General features: G+C 39.8%; 1 protein-coding gene across 2 annotated transcripts in view; it reads left to right on the top strand.

Annotated features, from left to right (window-relative positions):
• Nucleotides 1–26,978, top strand: part of LOC139975751 (uncharacterized) — a 34,186-nt gene that overhangs the window by 3,835 nt on the left and 3,373 nt on the right. The window contains exons 1-10 of one of the 2 annotated variants that reach the window (XM_071983884.1): nt 158–781; nt 5,128–5,508; nt 6,127–6,279; nt 7,813–7,980; nt 17,431–17,483; nt 22,198–22,361; nt 22,969–23,183; nt 23,689–23,756; nt 25,239–25,438; nt 26,386–26,522. In XM_071983884.1, coding sequence (XP_071839985.1) covers nt 734–781; nt 5,128–5,508; nt 6,127–6,279; nt 7,813–7,980; nt 17,431–17,483; nt 22,198–22,361; nt 22,969–23,183; nt 23,689–23,756; nt 25,239–25,438; nt 26,386–26,522 — 1,587 coding nt within the window. In that variant the 5' untranslated portion in view covers nt 158–733. Of the gene's footprint in view, nt 1–157; nt 782–5,127; nt 5,509–6,126; nt 6,280–7,812; nt 7,981–17,430; nt 17,484–22,197; nt 22,362–22,968; nt 23,184–23,688; nt 23,757–25,238; nt 25,439–26,385; nt 26,523–26,978 lie in introns of those variants that run through there. The other variant, XM_071983885.1, reaches the window with a different exon arrangement.

Here is a 26,978-nt window from a genome sequence, read left to right as displayed (position 1 = left end):
GCTATATGACGTTTAGATCACTACTGTAACTCCCTCTATTCTAGACATTCAAACCTATACTACACGTAGGCCTGTGTATGTAATACACACACGGATATAGATATACAGGCTACGTCGAGCGCGAACCTTGTTTTCTTTCTAGTTTTGTTCCCTTGGTGAGCTACCGAATGTGAAATACACCTTATTTTGAAGCTATATACACTTATCTTGTGTACACAATAGCGATTAAGTCAATGAATTCAAAAGATAACCGCGGTCGTGTCCCATGCTAGCATATTACGATCGTTTGTGCAAACGGTTTGGATTGAACTTTAGACGAAAAGACAAACTGAAGGCGGGGTGAACGACTATTGAGCTGAATGGCAGTATTGGCGCGACGCCGTCTGACGTCACTTCGACGGCCAATAGAAACCTTTGTAAAACTGTTGAGCCGTCGTTATCTATTCCTTTCGGGTCGGTCGGGCGTGACGTAAGCCTTGTTAATACAAGCCCCCTTTGCGAATTTGTTAAGGGTAACGTAACAATACAGGAAAACGATCGCATGGAAAAGAACTTCCTTTAAGTTTATAACAGGCGAGCAGAATGCGAAACGTAGTTTACACACAAACGGGAAGATAGTGCTTAGCAGTGCGCGGATAGCGAGTACGTTGTATTATATTGTACGTTCAACAGGTTGTGCATATATCCGTGGCTTTTTTTAAAACACATCGCCGTCTTCAAACTGGCCGATCTAATGAATACCAGCGACAAGTTACAAGGTCTTGACGACGTCGCATCTAAGGTAGGCCTATGGTATAACATAAGTTTTCGTGTGTGTGTGTGTTTACGGTATAGTATTGCAGTGTAATTTATGATATATATAATATCATACATACCTAACTTCGAATCAGCATCCCGTAGCGGAATATGTTTAATACCGTACCGACTAACGGTCCAGTTATATATCGTGTGCGCTTGTTATAAGTGAACTTATATACATTTCGATATAGTTGGACCTGGAATTACTTTGGTATGGTATAGTAATATATTGCATATAATTAAACTGAAATATCGGTATATTTATTTCTTTATTTTTGCTTTTTGCCGAGTTTTCAAGATAGCGTCGCGGTTCATGGTTGCTGGTGGAAAGGTTACACCGATCCCTGAGACCCCAAATCCCCGTCTTCCAATGGACGATCGGCTATAGGCCTACATAGCATACTTAGTTACTCAATTACTTCGAAACAACCTCTGTGCCGTCGCCGGTCAGTGGGTTTGTTTTGCATACCAAATATATGTGGTACCATGTCGTTTGTCCATCTGGCGAAAAGCATGGTGCATGGGTTTGCCAGAACGCATGCGCAGTTATTATAAGTGTGCACATGTGTCAAACATCAACAACTACATAAGTCCCCATTCAATCGGTACTTATAGCTATATTTCGGTTTTCAAAATATTCACCCCAATATAAACTATGCTAGCCTAATCTCTGGTATGCTCCTCAGTGCAGACCGTTAGTTTAATTTGTTGATTTTAGAATGAAATTCAACACCGTTAGTGTTTGATAAATGTGTAATGCATTGTAAACCTTTATCATATGGGGGCCATATGAAAGTTTCCCCATTGAATATGGTGTTGCATCTGTACGCAACTTTAACATCAGGCTGTATCAGCTCATGTAATCATCTCATATACCGCGCGCTAGCATGAAACCTGTAAAAATGCATACCTGCAATTTGTGTGATCGGTAAGCAAGCGGAGAGCCTCGTACGATATAAACTATACTTATTTGCATTAATCGCTCTACTTTCGGTTTATACTTTTATAGCCTATAGATACGTGTGGCGACAATGAAGCACGTGCTCGTATCATACGTATACACGTATATAGTTATATATATATTCCTTCTCATTACGTTATGTATATACATATATGTATAAACATGTATATATATATATATATACATGTATATATACATATATGTATATACATATATGTATATACATATATGTACATATACACATATATCGGGATATTCACTTTCAATTCATGAACCTGTGTCGGTTTTGTTTTGTTTAGCCAGATTGTGACGTACTCAGTATATATATATATATATATATATAGTAATTCAACCGATGAACCTTTTCTATATTGTGTACATAATAACACTTAATCGTTATACATGAGTTTCTGTGTCACGTGACGCGTTCAGTGCGGGGCTCATGATGTGATGTGGTAATATTTTAACTTATATTTCATTAATCGCACAATCACACTTAGGTTAAATAATGGATGTCAAGTCATTATATACCCGGTATTTCAGACAGTTTATTCTGAATAAACGTTATACAATAATTAAAAGTGCATTCAATTGTTATTCTACGACGATTTGTGAATGTTAATTTATGCTATTGTGGTTCTCTTACGTTCATATACGTCCTGTTATTCTAGCAGAATGGGCAATTGACATTTGATGACAAATTTAAAACAAAGGGGGAAAAAAGTATAGAGGAAAGTTTTACCAGACATATTGACCTGTCTTTCGTGAAGTTATTTCCTTTCCTCTATATAACATAACAGAGTAGGTGAATAGAAGCCACAAGCAAAATATTCATTCAATGAATTCAAAGATGAAACGTAAATATAATGGGCACTATATATATATATATATATAGTGTTGCGCCGATATCACCAATATCGGTTTTGGCCGATATCCGATATTATCATCCCAATATCGGTCCGATACCGATACGATACCGATATTTTTTAACAGACAAAATGAAGGCAAAATCGTACTTTAGTCATGCACACATTCACAAATAAATCTTCAAGTAAACAACAAAATATGGTGTTTTGTTTTCCTTTTGTCCTAAGTTGAAAAGAATGACTTTTTTCCTGATTTTGAAAAAGAGAATTATAATTGAAATCCAACCAGAATCTTTTTCAATGCAGCGCTGCACGCGATAATAAAATGGACGCAGTAAATGTGAGCCTTAACATCGTAAAGATTTACAAGTGGCTATAGTGTTAACGTATGCTTGCAAAATTGCATCTTAATTTGGTTACTACTGTCGATCACAATGTAAAAATGATAATTTATTGAGTTTATACTCAATGTACAACTTATTCACTTGACCGTATAGAGAATAAAAAAACTGAAAATCAGTAGAGAAATGACCAATTGTGTACGGAAAGTAAGGTGGTACACCTTTCAAATATTACGAAAGATCGAACAAAACACTTTCGAAAAATTCACGCAAAACTGGCATATCGTACTAAATGCAACTAATGTCATGTAAACAAGGCTCTAGTGCATCCATTTATGAATATACCGTAAGACCACATCTGTTTTTAAGCGGGGGAAAAAAGAAAGTATTTTCTAGAATTTCCAAAAATACGGAAAAAATAATATCGTACCATAGTTAATTGTATAGCAAATAGCCTAACCACCTCGGCGGTTACGGATCTCACGTAACTGAAAAGTTCCCTGGCAACTTGCCAAAAAATGTTAACAAACAGGTGTTACACAGGGGATGAGCTTACAGTGTGTTTGGGAAGGTACCTGGGAAAATTCGCAGCACATGTACGGCGGTAGTTGGGTATAGGGTTAAACACCGCAGTTGTAAAAATGTACGCATTGTGCACGCTATTCATTGTTAGGCAGTCTAGAGACAGGGCTTTGCTGAACGTTGTTTGTTTCATAATATCGGAAGTTTTGTAAGTTGCACTTTTTAAAGACTGAAAGACAGATTAAATCTCTTTTCATTTTATAACATAATATAGCTACTCTAACTTGTCATTTTAAAATTTTCATCTGTTTCGTGACAATTTAAATAAGAAAATTATTTTGCATACTCAACTGCGATTTTTTTTTTATCGCCAGACACGCAAAAAAAAGCCAATTTTTCGGGGTTCTACCCCATGACCCCACCAAGGCCCTAAGGCGGGCCCCTGGACACTACGCCTTTATGCTCGCGTGCTCGGCGTGTTCGCTGGGCGAACACCGGCGGGAAATCGGCAGTGTGTTCGCGGAAAATTAAAAGTGCAGTTATGCATCATGTTCAAGGTTTTCACGGAGGCCTTTGAGAAAATGAATGGTTAGTACAGTACAGTGTATACATGCTGCACTAATGCTATGTGTAGGCCAAGGTTCACGAAGGTCATTGGTTATATTCGCGCGCCGTAGACGTGTTTTAGAGGTTACGGAGGGTCAGGTTTCCATGGATATTAATCGAAAATGAATAAGAGTTTAACTGACGCTAAAGAAATGGATCGTCTTGGGCAGATTAACAAATCATTGCAAGTATAAATAAGTAGCTCTGCTGTGAAAAAAAAAGTTCAATATCGGCTTGCTGTTATCGGCAATTAGGCAAAATTTTACCGATACCGATATGCTGCCGATATTGCAAATATCGGCCGATACCGATATTGAAAACGATTATCGGCGCAACACTATATATATACATATATATATATATATATATATATATATATATATATATATATATATATATATATATATATATATATATACATGCGTCAAAACGTGGTTATTTCTCGCTTATTGTTCAAGATATTACCGGTCTAATGCTCTTTTATTTACTCAAATTCGAAGAAAAGGGTTGAGAGAATATGACGTCACTGCAGTGAGAACAGTCATTCGGGGATTAATCAAACGGCCCCATCCCTCCATGCGTAATATCCTCCGTACTCATTTCAAACCCTTGAACCATGGATATTTTTGCGTGTGGTGGGGGTGGGGGTCAATACAGTTAACTGCAGTTATAGTTACAGTACAGTTATAAGTTACAGTTAATTACAGTCAATTACAATGACAGTCAATTACTGTTTAATTCGTCACATAGGACTATGTTTGGGGCGGAATGAAGCCCCACCCAAAGTATATCTTTTAAGCTCAACACTGGGTGTAGGTCATTGTCAATAACTTCCAATAAATATATATATATATAGGCCATATATAGGCCTATATATATATATATATAGGCCTATATATATATATATTCCAAACGAAAGGATCAGCTTGGTAATGTAAATTTGATATCACTTTATATTTCTTTTTGTAATAATCTCAATTATACGTGAGTCCATAAAATAGTTGGATATATATGTGATTTGCACAAAACACAGGACTCTGTCAGTGATCCAGATAGTCCCCTCCCTGTTGGTATCCTGAAGGACCCTGCTGTACCTATGTCCGAGGAGGTCAACAATAATGAAGGGCTGCCTTCCCCGGATGGCAGCTCAAAGGATGGATCCACTAGTGACGCCCCACCTGCTCGTCCTACTCGACCCTCGTCAGTGGCTGAACAGTTTCGACCAATGACCAACGAGCAGACGAAACAGGAACCCGTCTCTCCTCCTCCTCTTGACAACAGGTCCATGTACGAAGAGCGGGAAGCGAGCGTTTCTTCTCCCGGGGTCATAGGGGAGATCGGAAAAGAACATGGCGAATACCGCGACGAGACCCCTTCGCGGTTATCCGTGTTGACAGGGCACTACAACAGAGACGTAAGTATATAATTAAATAAATATATGTAAATAAATATATATAAATATATATATATATATAAACACGTTTTACTGATGTCGATGTTTCCACGGGTCCTGAATAAGAGGTGCTCGTGGGGCAGAGCGGGGAATGGTGGGGAGGGCTAGGTTACTTTTTCTAATTTTTCGGAGGGTAGAATTTTTCAAGTTACGTTATATGGATGGCACTATTATGCCGGTGGATCTAAAACAAATTTTTTTCTAGTATTCTCACCCGCCAACCACCCCACCCCCCCCCCCCCTTAGAAAACAAATGCTCGTTACATGGGATGTTTAAGCAAGAATCCGAACGTGTGGTTGATGGAAATTAAAACTCTTCTCAACCCCATGCCAACTCATTTCACCCATCCCCAGCCCATTCCACGAATGTGGCAATAAGCTTCTTCCCCCCCCCCCTTTTTGGGGGGTTGATAACTGAAATCAAATCAAATTCATTTCCTTCCCTTGGCTACAGTCATACCTCAAATCACGAAGAACATATTTTTAACATTTCGACATTTCAATATTTCGGATTTGCTTTATAATCATTATAGGACGACATATTTAACACTGCAATATCAAAATGATCCTTTCTTTCAGAAAACTGACTATGAAACAGCGGATAATTTAACCTCCTATTTCGAGTACGACAGTTCCATGGAACGTCTGGAAGTCGAATGTGGACCTAACAAAGCGTATCTATTCATCGATAATCTCTGCCAGGGGTCAAAGGGCAAATGTATTGATTTTAAGGTAATTTTTTTATGCATTGACACACCCAATTATCCACACCCTCGCTATATAGGGAAATATGCTTCTTTGTAAAGGATATACATGCGTAGGAAGAGTGTTGTTTTGCAGTCATGAAAATGCATTTTCTATAGGGTATATAAATACAATTAAGCCTTACTATGATGACAAAGATAGCGTTGAGAGAAAAAACATGAATATTCATCGATTAAACCTGCCACCACCTCATTATCACAGTTAGGCATAAATATAAAGATATATCCTAACGGAAATGCAATTTCCATGAGCAAAAGGAGTTGTTTCCTTCGTATATTTCCTTCACAAATAAAACCATCTCTCAACTAACTTTCCAAGTTCATTGGTGTCACTACTTAGGTGTATGTATTCAAGTATTCAGATATGCATATTCATATATTGGATCTGCTACATGCATGCTTTGACATGTATGAATACTCCCAAAGCACGTGATTACAGTTAAATTGATGTTGTTTCAGAGTAAACAATGGAAACCTGGCTGAAAGTTTGAAAAGAGCGAAGATTTATATAGCCCCCTTTTTTTGGGGGGGGGGGGGGCTGGGCGGAGGAATAAGGGTTTTCCGTCAGAAGCGATACATGTTTTTTATCATGGTAACCAGGGATCACAACTCAATTGCTTTCCATAAAACACAGAAAGCAGGGATGAATCCCGGAAAAGTTTAACGAAAACCTTACCAGGTGGTTATATAATATTATAAGCTTCTCGGCCTTTTGGCTAAGATGCATGTGTAGTATCTGTTCCCTTTCGAGGGGAATGGTGATACACACCCGACGATGATCACACAGTCACAGTCCCGATGCAAGGGGACTGGGGTTGAGAGCGGATCAGTCGTTCGGTAGTTTGGTTTTCGTGCCCAGGTTCTTTCCTGGGCGACTTTTTCTTAAAAAGTATTATGAGCAAAAAATGGAAAAAAGATTTCATAGTGTTAGAATGCTTGGCTAACAACATTAGCAAGAAAGCTACGTGAAGGAATAACAAGACATATTTGAAAAGCAAATGTTTTGTCATGACAATAGTTAGAAATGAAAAGTTTAGATCGATACTATGGGGTGGTGGGTTGGTGAGTTTTGTGGGGGTATCAACCTGGATGAACAGACAGAGTTGGAGGTTATTTTTTTCATTTTTGTTTTATTGCTGGGCCTTCGCGAAGTCCTCTTGTGTATAAGGAAGTGATATATTCTTTGATATCAATTTGAATATCGAATTATTTTCGTTTGGTGTGATGGAGGGAGAACGTTAGGAGAGACGAGCGGGGAGAAAGAAATCTTACGGGGTATTCAAAGGTGACATAACAACACTTAACATCCAAGTTAATAAATTTCTCTTAACTACCTAATATCCTTTGAGTGGGGCCGCCATGGAGAGAAGAAGGGAGTTAAACAAAGTTTCCAAGGTAACTGGTGGTACCCCTTCTTCCACATGGCTATGTTATTTTTGTTTGCATATTTAATTATTCATTTACTTTTTTGTTATCATTATAATTTTGTGGTTTATTTTAGGGTCACCTTTTAACACCGAATGAGTTCCAATCTATCAGTGGTCGAGAAACAGCCAAGGATTGGAAGAGAAGTATCCGCCATCGAGGCAAGAGTTTGAAAACTCTCATGTCCAGAGGCTTACTGAAGGCACATCCGGTCTTATGCGAATGCCACAGTTGCAAGTCGGGGGTAAGTTTATACACTGTCATGTCTTGCAGAGGCGTCGTCTGCCGTTCGGGACCACGGGGGGGGGGGACAAAATATGTCACAATTTAGTGTAGGTCAAGAGTTCATTTTAAGGTCCCCATGGGTCAAACATTGAAATCCATGTTGAACACGATATCTCCAGATAGGAACCTCTGCAGTTATCATGTTTTGCATGTGGCTTCCCTATATTTGGACAAGAACTCTATTGTTTTGGTGGAGGTCAAAGGTCATTTGATTTCATCAAAGGTCACACTATGTAAAGCCTTATAACCAAACCTTGTGAAACATGATATACCAAGATAGGTCACATCACATAGCTCACGATTGGTTTCTTACAGTGTGGCTTTCTTACAGTTTTTCTTACAGTGAGTATACAAAGAACCCTATTATTTTGAGTGGAGATTGGGGGCACGGCCGGAGCGCGTCAGGGAGGGGGCGAGGGCGGGTGCTGGGTGTTGTATATTTCGAATTTCGCACATTACTTGACACTCGTCTTCGGTCATCCCCGTTCATCTTCGGGCATCCACGTTCAGGTTCGGGCAATTTGCACAGCTAACTTTGTAATCCATAGCTATACATCTATATCAGCTTCTGAGAGTATAGACCCGCATAGTAAATTTATGACTTCCACGCGAAAACGGTTGGAGGGGGAAAAAATGGCGATATCTTTTTGAACCGCGAGAATGAAACAAAACGTACGGGTAGGCGTACCTAATACACACCAAAGCGAAAAGAAACGAAGAGGGGAAAAATTGTCAAGTCTACGTAATAGTTAAATCCTGTATTGACATCACTTGCGGTTTATAAGGCCGACTACGCGTTAACACTCACCAGACCTCGTAGTACATACATTGCACAAAAAGTTTAAGGAAAGTGAAATTAACTTTATTTGTATGCAGGAAATGCGACTTCCCGTAATTCTACATGACCTCTTCTCCCTCTAAAGCGGAAACATGCGTTATCGTCTCGGCAGTATATTACGTTAAGGGAAGTCTTGGCTGTACGTCCAGCCGCCCGCGCTGGTTTGTGCTCGTTGCTGTTGTATATATGTATACAAGCCGTACATATAAACCGTATATACATATATATAAGCCGTACATAATATACGCCGTATATATATATATATATTCCGTATACATATACGCCATATAAATTCCGTATATATATATATTTATATATACGCCGTATATATATATATATATATATATATATATATATATAATATATATATATATATATATATTCGCCGTTTATATATATATATTATATATTTATATATATATATATATATGTATATATATTTGTATATATACTAGTACTCGTACTCATGCTGTTGTAATCGTACTCATGCTGTTGTGCTCCATGCTCGTGCTGTTGTACTCAGTCTCATGCTGTTGCACTCAGTCTCATGCTGTTGTACTCGTACTCATGCTGTTGTACCCAGTCTTATCTGTTGTAATCGTACTCATGCTGTTGTACGTACTCGTACTCATGCTGTTGTGCTCCATGCTCGTGCTGTTGTACTCAGTCTCATGCTGTTGTACTTCGTCTCATGCTCTTGTACTCTGTCTCATGCTCTTGTCCTCCTACTGCAAGTCTGGTTGACACTATATAAAGTTTAACTCTGAATAAATGATATGAAGTCACATGTTGATGTATGAACGGATAATCTACCACATTATTTGTCCAGGCCGTTTTTTTTTTATTTGTAATCGTCCTTAAATGAAAACTTTGAATATTTTGAAAAACAAGATAAAGTTTCAATTGAAGCGTGAATATACTGACATCGCAGATCGCGGAAACAATATACATTTTTTTTTTCTTTTTGAGAAAATGTTACATAAAGTAACAGTATATCCTCCATTGCCTTCCCTACTGAAATAACAAAGATATAGAAGAATAACAAAGAACTATAACAAAGAATTAAAATAGAATAACAAAGAATATAAAGATGAACAAAGAACAATAGCAAAGAATAAAAAGAGAATATAAAGAATAAATAAGAAACCCTCGAAGTGCTATTGTCAAACGGGTAAACTTCTTTGCATTTCGACCAGATTTTAGCCTCGTAATATCGAGAAAAAAAATCGGTAAATTGTATATATTCCTTCTTTCTCCCATTTTTTTTATGGAGGGGGGGGGGGGTGCGGTTGGGAGAAAACAAGCCCATCATTTGATTAGATAAAAAATGAAAACATAACCCCAAATTTAACACTGAAAGAGTGTCACTGATGTACTGTAATTTGCACGAGTAACCAAAGATCTGTCCATTCAGAATGCCGGTTTACAGGGGGACGGAATATACTGCTACACCGGTCCTCCCGGAAATTAGTTCAGGCTCTGTCTCCTAGAATAAATGGTTCTCTTTAAATACAGACCGATATTTCGTGTTTCAGCTTCAGTTTAGTTTCTCTATGTATATCCTCGGAAAAGGAGGTATACGAGACACAAATGAAACAAGAATAACAACAAAACAGAGATAATACAATACTAGGCAATACACAGTGGCGGAGCTAGGGGTATTGGTCAAGGCGGGCGAGAATGGTCTGTAGGGGCGCTTTCGACACTATCCAAGCGGAGCGCCACCACGGGTTGGCGCGGAGCGCACAGAATTTTTTTGAGTAAAGATACTCCCTAGATCGCCGGAAATGACCCTTTCCGGGCCTTGCTATAATTTGCAGATAATGTGACAAATGTCAATAGGTAGATGATAGCACAATAAAAAAAGGCAATAATCGCGAATAAGTAAAAAGTGGTAAAAAGCTGAAAAGGGCGCCAGCAGTCCATTTGAGTCCGTCAGGGGGGGGGGGGGCATCCGCCCCGACTGTATGGACGCTCCGCCACTGGTATATACAGATTGCAGTCACAAGAGAGATACATGACCAAACAGGACTGTAGAAAATCATTCAACTTATCACAGAGAGCAGTGCTGAAAATGGTGGCAGCAACATTACAGTAACTGCTGGCAATATTGTCACGAGTTTATTTTAGTTACGGTGTTGTAAAAATAGATGAAAACTGCATACGTAATAAAATAAAGCGAAAACGCTTACAGGAAGAAAAAAAAAAATATGGAAACCTTAAGGTGCCGTCGAGATATAAAACTTACATAATTTAGCCAGTTATCATAATAAGAAATTATCAAATTCATCACAGATTCATCTTATTAGTCCTTCTTGTAAAAGTACGGTTAATCTTTGGAATTTAACGTTTTTGAAAGTAAACGCACTTTCTATGCAAATCATGCTCTTCGGTAAAATGTATGATTTGTCTCACTCAAACAGAAATTGGTAAAGTTGGCCACTTTTATAATTTAATAAATTTATATATTCTTTATATATATATATAAATATATATATTTCAAGCAAAGTTTACCTTCATAGTCATTTGTCGATATTTTTGGATTAGTACGAAATGATGATGGAGTATTGTTTGCGGTTTTTGGTCAAATGTTTTCCCCCTAAAATATTACTTACTCCCTTATTTAAGATATTTAGAAACTTATTAGTTTACTCATGAATTAAGTTGTTAAACTTATAATTTGTTTTGGTTTTTGTTTAAATAAATATAGAAAATGAATATTTCGTTAGCAATATCTGACCAGAGAACACCTTATACGCATCCATACATACATACATAAAGTTATGGCAAAATGAGAGTCGCTTGTGGTCGGACGTAATACTCACATAAACCGGAAGTAACACTAGTAACTCAGATGGTTTTAGCGAATCATGTTTTTTTATTTGTTATTTCATTTTTTTTTAAATAATGAATTCGGACAGTATAACTTTCCGGGGTATATTGACCTAAAGCAGATTACGGGGAAAAAACCTTTCAATAGAGTAGAAAAGATATACGAAAAAATTCCTTGTTCGCGATTTTACGATATATTTATGTGGAAAAAACAAAGTACATTGGTGACGATTAATACGAATTAAGTCTGGGAAAATTCCCTATCGAACGCTTTGGTATAATTGCATGAAACATCTTTGTTGTTGGTTTTAGCTCAGCTGAAAGCATTCGGCTGAGCTGAAGCAATCGTGCGAATCTACCGAAAGTCTGTCACTTTTCCAACCGTATTTGATTGGCTGAAATTTCGTCAGTGGTTTTTGTGATTAATTTTTTTTTTATACATGCGATCATATTTTATAAATTTGACGGTCATTTGAGGTCACGAAAGGTCATTTCCTGCAAAACGTACAAAAATGCTACTACTCCTAGAGCGTTTGTCCAAATATGCTGAAATGTTGTGGGTATACGTAACGTTTGAACGGTGGTGAGCCAAAATTGTTCAGGAAAAAATACTTTTGTCGTCATGTGAGGCTGCAAAACAGGGCCTTCTGTAGAGTTTTCAGTTATTATGTAAAGTAGGACACAGATCATATATGCAATGATCATGAAATTTGTATTTCAAGTTTAACTATTCATGACCAGTACCGTATACGTTTTGATGTGAATAGAAAAATATATGCCATCTTAATTTTCCCGTCATTTTGGGAAATAATTCCACCCTTCAAATATTTACTTGTTATTTAGGCTTGCTATGTAGTTCGATGTCATTCTCTGTAAAACTGACTACTTGCCTGATTTGCAATTTGAACTTTTCCACGTGCTTTGTGTGTGTAATACGACATGTGAGAATGGCCTATATTGTTGGAACCGATTCCAATTTCTGCTCTTTAAACGTTTCTCTGTGGTACGTCGATTGTAAAGAAGTTGCAAGTCGTTCTATGCAAGTATGCAAGTATGCAAGTATGCAAGTATGCAAGTATGGGTGCAACTGTCGTGAGCAATTTTGGGTTAGCACAATTCAAACGCGAAGGAAATTTCCCGGAATACGACAATATCGGGAATTTTTTTCGGGGACTAACAAAGGAGCGGTTCTTGCAGACCTTACAGTAATAAGGGCTATAGCAACCATTGAAATCAGTCCAATTCGGGAAATAGTCACCGGATTTCAGGATATGAAGAGGCGCAATTCGGGGAAATTCATTTCTGAAATGTGGAAACTAAGGTTATTAATCTCACATGAATTGTGATTGGGCCCATTATCAAGTTTGTTATTATAACCACGTATATACGGCTCTTACATACATTGTTGCACTGCGCATGGTCTGATCATAAAAAAAAAACACATTTCAAGATGTTCTCGAAATATAACTCACTAATCATTGCTAAAACATGTCAACTCAAGTTTGAAAAGCTAAGTATTGCAATTTCAATACATTTTCACAGCAAAGCAAATTTCTCAATTACCTGAACGTCTGCAGCGTTGCTGTTGTTTTTTATATTGATATCGTTGTAGTTGATGATATTGTTTTGTCGACAACTATCAGCTGAATAAACAACAATAAAGAGAAAACAGTTAAGCAGCTCTTTATAGCATAAAGGTTATGTTTTGTTGCTTTATTCCTATAGCCTACATAAAGCACTTCTTTATTATTTTATCCTCATTGCGTTTATTCTCAAATCTGCTTAATATGAAAGGCTGTGCAAGTGTAATGTGCTAACAATGTGCATGGCTGTTAATGGATATTGAAATATACTGGGCTATGTATGTTGAATAACTATATATATCTAGACTATACCGAACCGTATATAATCGACTATCGGATAGGAATATCGTATGGGATATCGAATCGGATAAATCCAGCGTTTGTGTATATATAGAGGTCCCTATCCCCCAGATTCTATACAGAATCACCAACGGTTTTCAAACTATGGAAATGAAAGTAAAAATGGAATGACTTTTGCTAACCATTATTGATTTATGTAAGCTGAGCGTGACAATGGTTCCTCCTTCCCTATATCTGCATGTGTCGTGTATTCCCGCCGTTCAGCTTCATTCATCCGAATTTCAATGCAGCTAGACATTTTACTTCCGGGGTATTGTTCGAAACGTTTATTTTAGTAATAAAACGTTTCCTGTTCGTTCTCGGAAACTTCTATCAAAACTCTGTAGTTCTGTTTTGTTTACTCTCTGTTCTTTGTTCTCTGTTCTTTGTTCTTCAAACTCATATTATATATAGTGGGATTATTCATTTCATACCGTGGAGGCGGCTGAGTCTAATTGTTGCAATGTATTTTCCAAGCATATATATTATTGTTATCTTTAGATGGAACTAGTCTTTGTGTTCTTCAAACTCCTTACGAAGACTTTATTTAGTTTTCTTTGTTTGCAAACGCAGGCGTAAATACGTTTAGATGAAACCAGAAGCATATAGAGCGAAAGGCGGTTCGGGGGGGGGGGGTCATTGACCCATGGCCCCAACGTCCAGGGGACCCCAAAGGGTGATTGCTTGTCATGTACTAATATCGAGCCATCCGATACGATTAATCTTGTAAAATAGCTGTTTCCGCCCTGGTCGGTAAAAAAAATAAGACTCCGTGGTTTGAGATATCTGAATAAATTGAGATTTTGTGAATATGAACTTTGTGGGCCGGGTCGGAGAAAAACGTGGCTGAAGGATGAAAGGGGCATGTTTAAGGCAGGCGATGAGTGGTGGCGGGCTCCCTAGGCTTCATATAGCCATCCATAATTTGGTGGTATATTTACATTGATGTCGTTGCGTCAAGTGCATTTTAGAAGAAGGAAGGATGAAGAGCCCAAAGATCTCACTCTCGAACCGGGACACTTGGAATCCTAGCTATACGCCACTGAATGCGACATTCATCACAAAGTTCAATGGAGCTTCTCAACCGCGATCAAAATTAACAAAGGGCGCTCTCATATCGGGCTCTATCTAGTTCCGCGAAACTTGACAAGTAGTTCATGGTCAGGAGGTAGGGGTGATCGCCTATAGCATGAAAGTACCGTCCACGAGTTGATGTCTGGTAGTGTATATTCACCACCTTGTTCGTAATTATTGAAGAAAACACCATTTTGATACATACGTCTAACGTTTCAAGCCAAACAAATTGTACGTCTAACAATTTAGTCAGCATCAGATGTGCGTGTGTGTTTTTTTATTAAACATATTATCTTCCTTCGGTGAAACTGCACAAATGGGAACCCTTAAAATATCTGTATTCAAGTTCACCCGGAGTGTTCGGGCACTTATGTGCGCTAGCGCTTTCATCAGAACACGTTGCTGTGATTCAGAGATCTGTAAAACAGTATAGAGATCACGCACATTAGAACCTATATGACAGGGCCTCCATTGAAATACCGGAGAGCCCAATTTAACAAGAAAAGCAAGGGCCGCTCGCATCTAACCTCATCACACCGTATATATATATATATATAATATATAATACCAAGGTCTTTATATCACCGGCCAACTCATATACGTTCCTTGTTGGATTAAAAACGCTACTTTACTACTATTTAAATTGTGATATTATTGTAAGGGGTAGGGCAAAAGGAAAGTTCACTGTATTGCTAACAAAGGTTTCCAAATATTCTGATCAATGTATCGGGTTCGTACATAGGATCTACCAGTTGTTAATTTGAGCCAAAAATACTGAGTCAAAAAAGGAACAGCGGAAAAAGATTATCAGGTTAATTTCCTTTCCAGGGACCTCCGAAAAATCACTCTATGTGTTTTTATCTGTGGTTTCAAAGCATATAACTCATGGAAACGATTACTACTAGTCGGTCTGCTATTTAACTTATTCACCCTGAAAAAAATGCAAAATGTCAACAAAATGTGTAATGTAACTTAAAAAGGTTGACTGGTTTAGTCTCTAAACCAGATGTCTTCCAAAGAGTGGAAACTCCTTCTTTCTGAGTGTCCAAAGAGGATGATTCTTTGTAGGCGCGGATCATAACAGTAGAAACTTCTTCAACACTGTTTCAATAGTTTCAAAATATAAAAAAAGGTTTTTCATCTAAGCATCCTGTATTTTACCAACATTTCTTAAATTTCTCAGATGGGAGGGGTGCACCACTCCACCTTAAAACCCTCCCCTAGACGACATAACTTCTTACCCCCCCCCCCAGCCCCTAGTACAAAAAGTGGTTGCGCCCTCGTCTTGTTCGTGAACAAACCATCATAGTAAAAACGTTTAACCACAGAAGTGGGACTGTTGAAGTACTCAATTGTTGTGAACTGCAGAAGTATATAAAACTCTCCGTGATGTTAAATATATCCGGAGTTACGAAACTTGTTGAGGGCCTTGAAATGGGGGGGGGGGGAGTGGAATTTTAAGCATTCTAAAAATCTGGGGACATTACATACTTCTCTGTTTGTTATATAGGATTTTTCAGTGTTATAGTCAAAGGTTAATACTGTACAAACGGTAATTTGAAGAAGTCAAAAGCAAGTGAAATTTCTCTCTTACCCATGGCCTTGAGAGTGCCCCTGTTAAATGACTCATTGCCAAACACGTTGGGTTTCGGGTACACTGCAGAAAATAGTGTCGAATCAGACTATATGACCAGCAACAGGGCATGTCGGGAGACCCGTGGAGAGTGGAAGAGGTACTGCATTCCCGATGATGATTATAAATGATGATGATGAAAAGAACAATAACCTTTTATGAAAATGGTTCTTTGTGAAATTTTGTATATCTTATAAGCATTAAATGATTGGTAACTGTAATTTCTTCCCTCCCCGCTCCCCCCCCCCCATCACCACCACCATATTGCACCGCTCTGTCTATACTATCGGTGATACGTGGGACGGACGGACGGACGATTTGGGTTTAACCCCTTAGGCGTTCTCCTCTAAGCCAGAGCATGTGATCAGGATGTGGCTGTTTCCTGCATTCACTTATCCTTATTCATCTGGGCCTCAGCAAAGGATGTAACTTCCTGTTAATGCTATTAAATTGAAACAGTGACGGAAGTTCCGTAAAGGAAGCTCTGTCGATTTGTGAAGATACAGTTTGTGTAAAAATTATGTCCATCTCCCTTCCCTTTTAATTTGTGTGTTTCCTGTTATTGCCTGTAGCAACAGTTTGCTGTTTGCGTCCCTTCCCGTGTTTTTTTCTTTCTTTCTGTATAAGGTTAAACGTTAACGTGTGTAAAATATACTACGCCAGACTAGTTTTATTTGCAAAATCTTTGCATATATATGACGTTTACCACTGAAAGTAATATCAATGAACTTGTTGTAAGCATCAGGCAGTATCTTTATCATTGTTTTTTGTTGAATGATCTGACGTAATTTCGTGACTTATATACAACAAGATATATCGCTTCATCGATTTTTGTCATCAAGCAGGGTCAATATTTATCCAATGAGAGACGGTGTTTTGCGATGATTGTGAATGTACCGTACTAACGGCAAAACGACTCATACGTAAATTTTTGTACGGATTTACGCGCGAAAATTTGAAACCTGGTTGCGCTCTTGGTAGTTTCACTGTCGTCTGCCACGGTAGATGTTGAACGTCGTATCGTGTTCATTTTAATATTATATACGGTATTCATGACAGTGTGGATTCATGTTGTACATTCAGCTTTCTAATCATTTTGGTTTTCAACAGCCTCGAAATCTGAAAGGGGAGAAGAAAGGACTGTTAAACCAGACAAGTTCAAGGTAAGTTTAACATTCCTAACCATTCCTTTGCTAATCATCGTGGTTATGTAGTTATATGTGGGGTCGACTCTATCCCACATGTATCACCGATCCCCTCCCACAACCCCTCCCCAACCCCTCCCTCCCGTAAAAAGGAAAAGAAGAAAAGTCGGGTGAAAACCTGTGAATGAAAACATCTGTAATTGTTATTATGGCGTTGCAATTGACAATTGCTTGGGATAACCAATTAGCATGAAGTCCTATATTTGTTTTGTTTACAACATAACATAGAGCCATCCTAGCTGCCGTGGTATTCAAAGTGGGAGTCGCCAACCTTTTAAAGGTCACTAAATACTTTGGAAAATTCGGCAGAAAAAAAAATTGCCGATATTTATGGGGCAAAAAAGTTCAGGCAAAATCTTGAACATAAATTGCTTCAAAAACCGCAAAATATAAAACCCGTTTTGTAACTAAGCAACATTAATCATATCATGACAATTTCTCACAAGGGATCAGACCCCTTCCTCATGGCACATTAGCTGCCACTGGCTGGTCGCCTGCAACATGATGAAAGAAAAATTATCAGGGTCTTACAAAAAGTGCCAGTAATCAACGAAATAAAGCGCGTTAGAAAATAAGTTAAAAACTGCACCATTTTCCATTCGATATAGTTTCGGTCAACAGATTAACTTACGCGGCAGCCGGCGTAGGACATTAAAAAAAAAATGGAGTATAAGGGGATACCTTTGTGAGGGGGATTATATACAACCCCTACTTATACATTCATCACCTACGCACATTACCAAAATGGCTGTCGCAACACGAGATGGGGAAGCAATGATTTTTTTTTAAAAGTTTTCATTAAACGCAGTGTGGTGTTGAATTATACAGCTGGGAGTTTTAATCGAAGGAGAAACAAAAATATGGCGTTTGGACGTTGTGTAAGTTGTAGCCTCTGCCAGCGGCGTTGAGCGCCAGATCACGCCCAAGAACTATTACGTCACTTGTCCCCACGTTTTGCACCGTTCATAGTATATAGCGTATTTCCCGGCCCGTCCATTTTTCCGGGGCCCCAAATTAACCCCGGCCCGGGGCTGCCAGCCCTCCCTCATCCCCTCTCGCTCTAGGCTATACCTCCGTCGCCCCATAATTATATCGATCATGGGTTGTTCCCATCATCCCTGGATCCGGGTTGGCGAATGAGTAACCGCCGTGTCGTCTGCCATATAGTTTGTTGCTTTTAGTGAGTTTATATGACTCCCACACGGTAGGTGTGCACCGGCCGACATGAGTTGCAGGAAAAGGAAAATCACATCGGCGTGCATAACCAACGCTTGGTTCATTCTGACTAATATAGATCGTGTTAACAGCCGTCAAAGTCGATTAAAAACTACGTTTATAGGAGATCTTGAAATCGACAACAAAATGTGCTGTTGCTAAAGGCTTTAAAGCCATTTCATTTTCATGTATGCAATTTGCAGGAAGTAGTTTAACATAATATTTGCAGCTTCATTCGTCACTTACTTACTTCCCCGTCCCCCACCTACCTCCCCCCATTCCATCAATCCTTGCCCGCCACTCATTTCGCGTTTGTGGCTAAATTGTGGTATGGTACAACCTCAAAGTTTCAAAATAGAGCACCATTTTATATTTTACCCTCCATTTTTACCAAATTTCTCAAAGGGTACGAGCCGAGTATTGTAACAGGAATATTGCAACGTTTCTTCGTCGAATTTTCTTCATTTTGGTAATCGTTTCTTAGGCTTTCTTTCTAGGAATCCAGTTCTATCACCTTTTGGCGAATCACTATCTAAGTATCTTATTTACATGATTTTTGTCACTGTCGTACCTCGTTTTTTGTACGGGTACTAGTTGCACGACGTCTTCGTTAGGGGTTGCTTTTCTCGACCCAGTTGCTCCTTGTGAGACGTGGTCCTTAAACCTTCCATCTTATGGTATTTAGAGGATTTTCTCGTGTGCCTGCTTCCTAAACAGCGTTTTCTAGGCCGGGCAACGCCCCGCCTCCGTTTAACAGGGACGGCTCCACCGAAATACAGACCGCAACAGCCGTCGGGCCCATGAAGACAAGATGGGAATCCTGGAACAAACCCAGAGCGGCGATCAGACGGGACAGGACGGAACCCGACGCTCAGCCGTCCAGGTTCACCTTGGTGCCCGGCCCTAGGGGTGCCCACCTTACCACGGTCTACCCGTTAATAGGGGGAGATTGTCAAACCAGTCCCATCGATGGATCTTGGATCCGGATGCTTGGGTACTGGACGCAGAGAGATCCTCTCTTTGTCTATTTGGATGACTACTTGGTTTTGGCGATTCTTTCCAAGACACTGCCAACAACAACACCGCTCTCACGGTGGACCTTCTAGCCCACCTGGCTTGAATCGTCAACAGAGAGAAATCGCAGCTAGTCCCGAGAACACAGGTCAAATACCTCGGCGCCCAATAAGACTTCAACCAAGGACTGGTATGTCCATCATCAGAAAAAGTCGTACCAATAATTCGAATAGCTCCTCGTATGCTCAGCAGCCAGAATGGTCGACATTATCCCATTTTGCAGGCTTCGAATAAGGCCAAGCCAGATTCACTTGCTGAAGTTTTACAGATCAGACGAATCCGACTTAGAAATGCGAGTGCCCAGTTCACCATTGGATCCAGTTCACCTACATTGATGGGCGAATACCAAAAAATGGGCCGGAGGAAGACCGTTTCATCAAGGAAGACTTCTAACGTCTATCACCTCAGACGCTCTTTCAAGCCTTTTGGCAAACTCTGACGGTCTCCAGGACTTGATCGAACTGCAACAGAATTCATCACATCAACGAACTCGAGCTCGAGGCAGTATAGTGAGAGCACTTCACTATTTCTGAGAGCATCACCGGGCACGGTGACAGCGTTCACAAACAATACGACAGTGGTGTCTTACATCAACAGAGAGGGAGGCACCAGATCGACCCGCCTGTGCCAGGCAACATGAAATCTTCTCCTTGGTGTCATCAGGACGATATCCTTCTCACAGCTTCCCACATAGCGGGGAAAGAGAATCAGATAGCGCGGATGTACTCTCCAGGGAAAACATGAATCCGACGTGATGGTCCCTAGCTCAACAAACTTGCATCGTTCTTTTTGACATTTTCAGCCGTCTGAACATCAACCTCTTTGCCTCTGTCGAGAACGCCAATCTTCCAACCGTTTGTTCCAGGGTGTTCCATCCACAACCTTGGGCTATTGATGCAATGTCAATATCCTGGGACTGGATGTAGGCGTACGCCTTCCTTCTGCTATGTCTCATACACAAGGTTCTACTGAAGCTACAGACATCCAGGACCAGACTTCTACTCATAGCTCCCAGGTGGCCCAGGAGACCATATTCCCAACTTCTCTTAAATCTCCTCCGAGAAGTTCCACGCAGCCTGCCGGACTCCACACACCTACTATCTCAGACCAATGGGGAGAGTCTTCCACCCCAACATTCGATCCCTAGACCTGACGTCGTGGTCATAACCAAGTCTGACCTCCTAGCGCAAGGCTTTACGGAGGACGTTGCCGATATGGCAGCAGCAGCGAGACGACCCGGCACCGTCAGGACGTATTCTTCACGACTTACAAATTACCACCAATGGTGTGCGGACACCCAGATTGTTCCATGTACAGCAACTGTGAACCAAATTACAGATTTCTTTATGCATCTCTTTGACCAGAGTAGACAGCGGTAGTTCACGGGGCGTTCGCAGACGGGTTCTCGGTAGGTACTAACAACATCATTTAACAGTCATACGAGGGATATTCTAACCGAAGACTCACCATCCGCTAACACCGCATGCCCACAAGCCGCTTGCGGTGCAAGGGTGTCGGTTAAGTAGTGTTGGGTAGTTCCTTCGGGTAGGTCCCGTCCGGTTGGGCCTCCCACCGTTGTAACAGTGCCACAGATGTTGAATGGGAGACAGGTAAGAGAGGGGTGAAGTAAATTTCCCGAAACTAACAGGTATGGGGATTTACGAGCGACGATACTTACCTGTTTCTCGAAAGACCTACACCTACGCTCTTTACTCCGACTAGACGGCTGAGCTTCATACGACCTGTAACGCCGCCCTAATTAGGATCTCTACAGATTGTCACAAGAACTCTTCATCTCACACTGTCGTCACTCGTTTCACCCCAGTTGTAACCACTTACTTCCTGATTAGGAACAGGAGGGGTCAGACGATCTAATCTCAGGAACCAAACGTGTGAGGTGAGTCTTCGACACTTTACCGGCGGCCATCATAGTCGTTACCTTGTTTACTGTTGCTCTTGTAGCACATAACTATTCGACACCACATGTAACCTTGCACTCAATCCACTTTTGTTTTCACGTCGTAGGGTCTCGGTCAGTCAGAAGAGGCTCGCGTTTTATTTCTAAATTTCGTTTTTGGTTCTTTACTTGTTTTGTTCCTGCTGCGGCTCATACTAACTACCCTACCCCGATTCCCTTACCTGTGACTGGAGAGTCCATAGGTCATGGTAAATCGGGAAGGAGGATAGAGTAGGCGGTGCCCAGAGAGTAAGGGCGCAGTGCTAAAACGTTTCAATAGTAGATGGGCAAGTGCATGTGTTGAGTGGGAGACATGCAAGTATCGACACTCATAAATCCTCAAACCACTAAGTTTTGTGTGGAATTTCATTAAACATCGAGTAATTTTAATATGTGTGTGTTTTTTTCTTCTCTCCTTCATTTAAGGCACCATCTTGACGATATGTCTATCGACAATTTCAGAGAATATTCTTCGATCAGAAGTGCAAATTTAAAACGAGCCCGCAGCGCCTCACCCGTGGACGACATTTATGACGAAGAGCAAAGGAAACTCTTTGAAATGGCCAACTCGCCAGAACCAAATAACATCGGTGAGATTGATATAACGATTAAAGGTGTTCAAGTTATACAGTATGAGAAAGGCATTTGGAAACGACTTCAAATCGGTATATCATTCAACTGCAGAAGAAGGGAGTAACGGTGGGTCGGAAGGGATGGGTGGGTGGGTGGGTGGGTGGGAGGGAGTGGGTCGGGGTATTGGGGAGGTGGTGATAGTTCCAGGGGAGGAAAAATGGAAACAGGGAGAAGGACGTAGGTCAAGGTTAAATCTTTGAAATTGAAAAGTTGTTATCAAAACAAACTTAAAATTTACGAACAAAGGCGTCCGAGGGAAAAGGCCGGCCTGGGTGGGGTGGGGTAAGGGGGGTTGACAATGTATGTGATATGTGCATAGAATGTGAACTTTGACGTCACTTTCAGTCACAGTGGTGCCCTTAAACCGTGCCAAATTGTATAATAATCAACTACCTGAATCAAACAGGTAAGTGTAAAGAGCTTAAAGGGGGAGGGGTGGGTGGGTGTGTGGTGGTGGTGGAGCGGGCTTGCGTCAAGTCCCGATAATGTCTAGCACTAACGTATATACCATGCAGAAGCTAAGGGAGCTCTTCACGTGCCATTTTTGCTGCCAATTTTCTACAGAATCTCTGCAGAGATCTCTAGCAGCTGATAGCCATCAATCCGGGCTACCAAGCAGTCCCGCTGAGAGGATTACCACCAGTGATATCAACCATAATGAAAGCATGTCGTCGAGTTCATCGATATTAACCTCCTATTATACAGTCACAAAACCGGTCGGGAAAAACCGAAAACAGACAGCCCCGAAGCATCTCGATGTTAAAAAAGAGGTCAAAGAGGTAAATATTATAGTCCCTTTCCTGTCTACTCCATCCCTAATCCCATATACCCCCATTAATCCTTTATCCATCCCTAATCCTATATGCCCCCATCAATCCTTCATCCATCCCTAATCCCATATACCCCTATCAATCCTTCATCCATCCCTAATCCCATATAACCTCATTAATCCTTTATCCATCCCTAATCCCATATACCCCCATCAATCCTTCATCCATCCTTAATCCCATATACCCCCATCAATCCTTCATCCATCCCTAATCCCATATATACCTCCATCAATCCTTCACCCATCCCTAATCCCATATATCCACATCAATCCTTCATCCATTTCTAAATCCAGTTTGCTCTCAATTTACCCGTCATATAGTTGCATTCATATTTCCCGAGATGGGTGTAAACACAAAACACCTAGGAAAATATTATTTATTATATTTATTTCAACACGGTTGCCAAGCTATTATGATATATTTTCAGTTTTCTCTCTTTTCCATTTCCATTCAGAAAGTTCCACACATCGCTCTTACTACATTCTCAACAAACTTTAAGTCACATCAGCCAATGAGGCCGAGGTAAGTAACAACTTAAAAGATGAAAGATAAATGGCGGAGATATTCTTAGAGCAATAAATCTTCGTAAGTCATTGTTAAACAAAACAAAATATAAACAACCATTTTATTTATTTATTTTTTCCTGCTACGGTGAGCTTGTTGTTGTTGTTGTCGTGTAACTTCGCGTTGTTATGGGAGACATCAGTGAACAGTCATAAGTAACATATTAGCACGAACTTGCGTGTAGATCATTTGAGGGGTGGGGGAGAGACACCCCACCCCACCCCCCTAAATGAGAGTCGGATTCAATAACCCCATTGCCACACGTCCTCCTTCTTATCACTGTATCCGTCACCTATAGTATGAGTGAAATCTTGGGATACCCAAGTTTCCACGCGTTTGAAAATTTACCCTTAAAACTTTCAACCATCAAATTTTGAAAAGGAAACGGTTGAATATTACGTATAGCTAACTTGTCATGTGTTAAAGGAGACACAAAACCCATCCATTATAAGTCTAGGTGATAGAGATAACTGTCATTAACAACTTCCAAACAGCTACAAAGAAAAGTCTTATTTCAATTGGTAGATATCGCAGGTTTAATGTACCTCCACATAAGGCTGAAGACTTGATCAAGTCTAAAAATGACGTCATCGAGCGACACGTGCTACACTTTTTTAATTGTAATTTTTTTTAAACTTATTATAATGTTTATTTTCTGTAATGGAGGTAGCTTTTGCCAATTTGAATCTACAACAACAACAACAACAACAAGCGTGACCTTATGAGGGAATTGGTTTTGCTGTCAACTCTCATAACAGTTTACCTTGAAACTTTGAGAAGAAAACAAATGAGACAGTGATCTCATATCCTGGTGACACTAAAAAATGTTACACATTTACAAAATTTATGTGACTTTTAAACTAGGATATCCCCCAAACGGAGCAATATTTTTTTTTTTGCTGTTTGGTAGGGGGTTGCTGTTGACAGAGATCTTAGTCACATTAGCTAAAGATGATTGGCTGGCTCTGTGTCTCCGGCCTTCAAATTTCAATGACAATGACAACTGTTTATTTTCAGCAATTGTGTACAGTACATGAATGTTTAACAAAGTATAAACGAATATTTTGATATACAATACAATCTAGAGAGACAGGTACAAAGAAGAAAAAACCCATCATGATAATTTATATACAATATTTCAAAGCTATACAAATGTATGGAAAAGGAGAAAAAAAAGAAGCGCAATGCTTATAGAATGTTTTCACCATTTGCATATAATGAATATATACATATACTGGAGAGAAATTGGTGAAAGGAAAAAAAACTCCAAAAACAAGAAAAAATAATATAAAAAGAAGAAAATAAAATAAAATGAATTTGTCGCAAATCAAAACAGTAAAAACTGGAAGTAAGAAATTAGTTTTCGGTCCCTATTTCCAAGCTTGGGGCGGAATCATGAAGTCATTTTGCAGATGCATATTGTTCCCTTCATATTTATAGGTACCACCAGGCATCTCAGAGCTTAACCGTCCCCCCAGGACCCTCATCAGCTGGTGAAGGGGGCTCGTCATCAAAGAGAGCTCGGTCCCTATTTACCCCCACCTCAAAGTCACCTTCACTGAATGTCAGGATGATCGAACTGACCCGACCAGCGCAGTCTTCTTCAGATAAAGCAGGGACACCGAATTCCCTTGCAAATGGTAGGTACACGCAGATCTGACCAGAAGGAGAGTGGGATTGGGTGCGGGGGTCAGGGGATACACCCCAATGAGGGGGGGGGGACAATCAGAAGGCACAGGTCAAAACATGGAGAGGACCGGGAAAATATGTGATGTAAATATCGGGTACTGTCATGTCATAAGATACTTAAAGAAAACTGCAAATTAGTTGTACCAGGTGACAAAAATTTTTCTAGGGCCCAACCTGGCTGGTTCTTAATATTTCAGAGTAAACTGGTAGTTGCCATATTTATATACCAGTATGAGAATGTAGGCATTATCGTGGTAATTTTTTTTTTTTTTTTTTAATTATATGCTTTCCTGAAGGATTAGAGCCTTGAAATATTTTTCTCAAGTATTTAGGAGGGACTTGTCATGTTCATTAGATATTGACTCTCATTCTTTTTTACATTTTTTTTATGGAAAAGATTGAAACGCACGAGCTAGGGCAGAGTTTCTCAGTTCCTTTTCTATACTATGGCTAGAGAAAAAGATTGGAGATTAGACCAATAGCCCTGACAGAATCAACCTCTCAATTATGACGTCACTAGATTGAGGAATGTGCTGGGTATGGCAATATAATGCTCAAGCCTAACACATTAAGTGTGTACTTAAATACTCGATTAGTGCGGCAAGATTATGTGTAATTTTTCGCGGGCTGGATTGAAATCTTTTGCGGGTAGGATTTGGCTTGCAAGCCGCTTGTTGTGAACCTGTGTGCTAAAGATATGCTAGTCTTTAATAACCCAGGGTAGCTTACAGGGTTATCTCACGTCATGGTAAAACTTGACAAACGCTACAAAAAAAACAAACAATTCTATTGGTCTATATACAACACCACAGATTCAAAATAATTGGCAAATCATCGTTCGCGCGCTTTTTTTTATCGGCATTACATTATTTCCCTTTGCCCCCATTTCGTTTCCTAGGTGATGATCCAAACTATCGCCAATCAGCCTCCAGCACCAGTGATACAGTGTTTTTACCGTCTGACATAGCTAACTGGTCGGTGGATGACGTAGCCGAATTTGTGCGAAGTTTGAAAGGATGTGAAGATTATAGTCAGGTGGGTTAAATTTGATTTCAGCTATAAATCTATGTGGTTCAGTTCAATTCATCGGTATGTACACCATCATCCCTACCCCTTCATTTCTCCCACCCCACCCCTTCCATCACCTCCTACCCCCACCCCTCCATCCCCCACCCCTCCTCCATACCCACCCCCAAGTGGTTCAGTGGGTTTTGATTACGTTGGTTTATTATAGAAATGATTAAAGATTGCGAAAAGTCATCATAACTCGAAAGTTAAACTTTATAAAATTTCTTAATTGTGACTGTCAAACTTTGTTAAATTTTGTTAAAGCTTGAAGTTTATTAGGAACATGGTACAATTAGACAAATTTTGAAAAGTCTAAATCTCGACATATAATCTTGAAATTTCTAGATTAAACGTCAACTTTGATGATTATTATTTTTTGTTTAGCCATATCCTTAATAAATATATCAACCTATTTTCTTCTCA

This window comes from Apostichopus japonicus, chromosome 11 (assembly GCF_037975245.1).
Source record: "Apostichopus japonicus isolate 1M-3 chromosome 11, ASM3797524v1, whole genome shotgun sequence".
In the NCBI taxonomy this organism is placed as follows: Eukaryota; Metazoa; Echinodermata; class Holothuroidea; order Aspidochirotida; family Stichopodidae; genus Apostichopus; species Apostichopus japonicus.
This window is presented reverse-complemented; position numbering and strand designations above follow the sequence as displayed.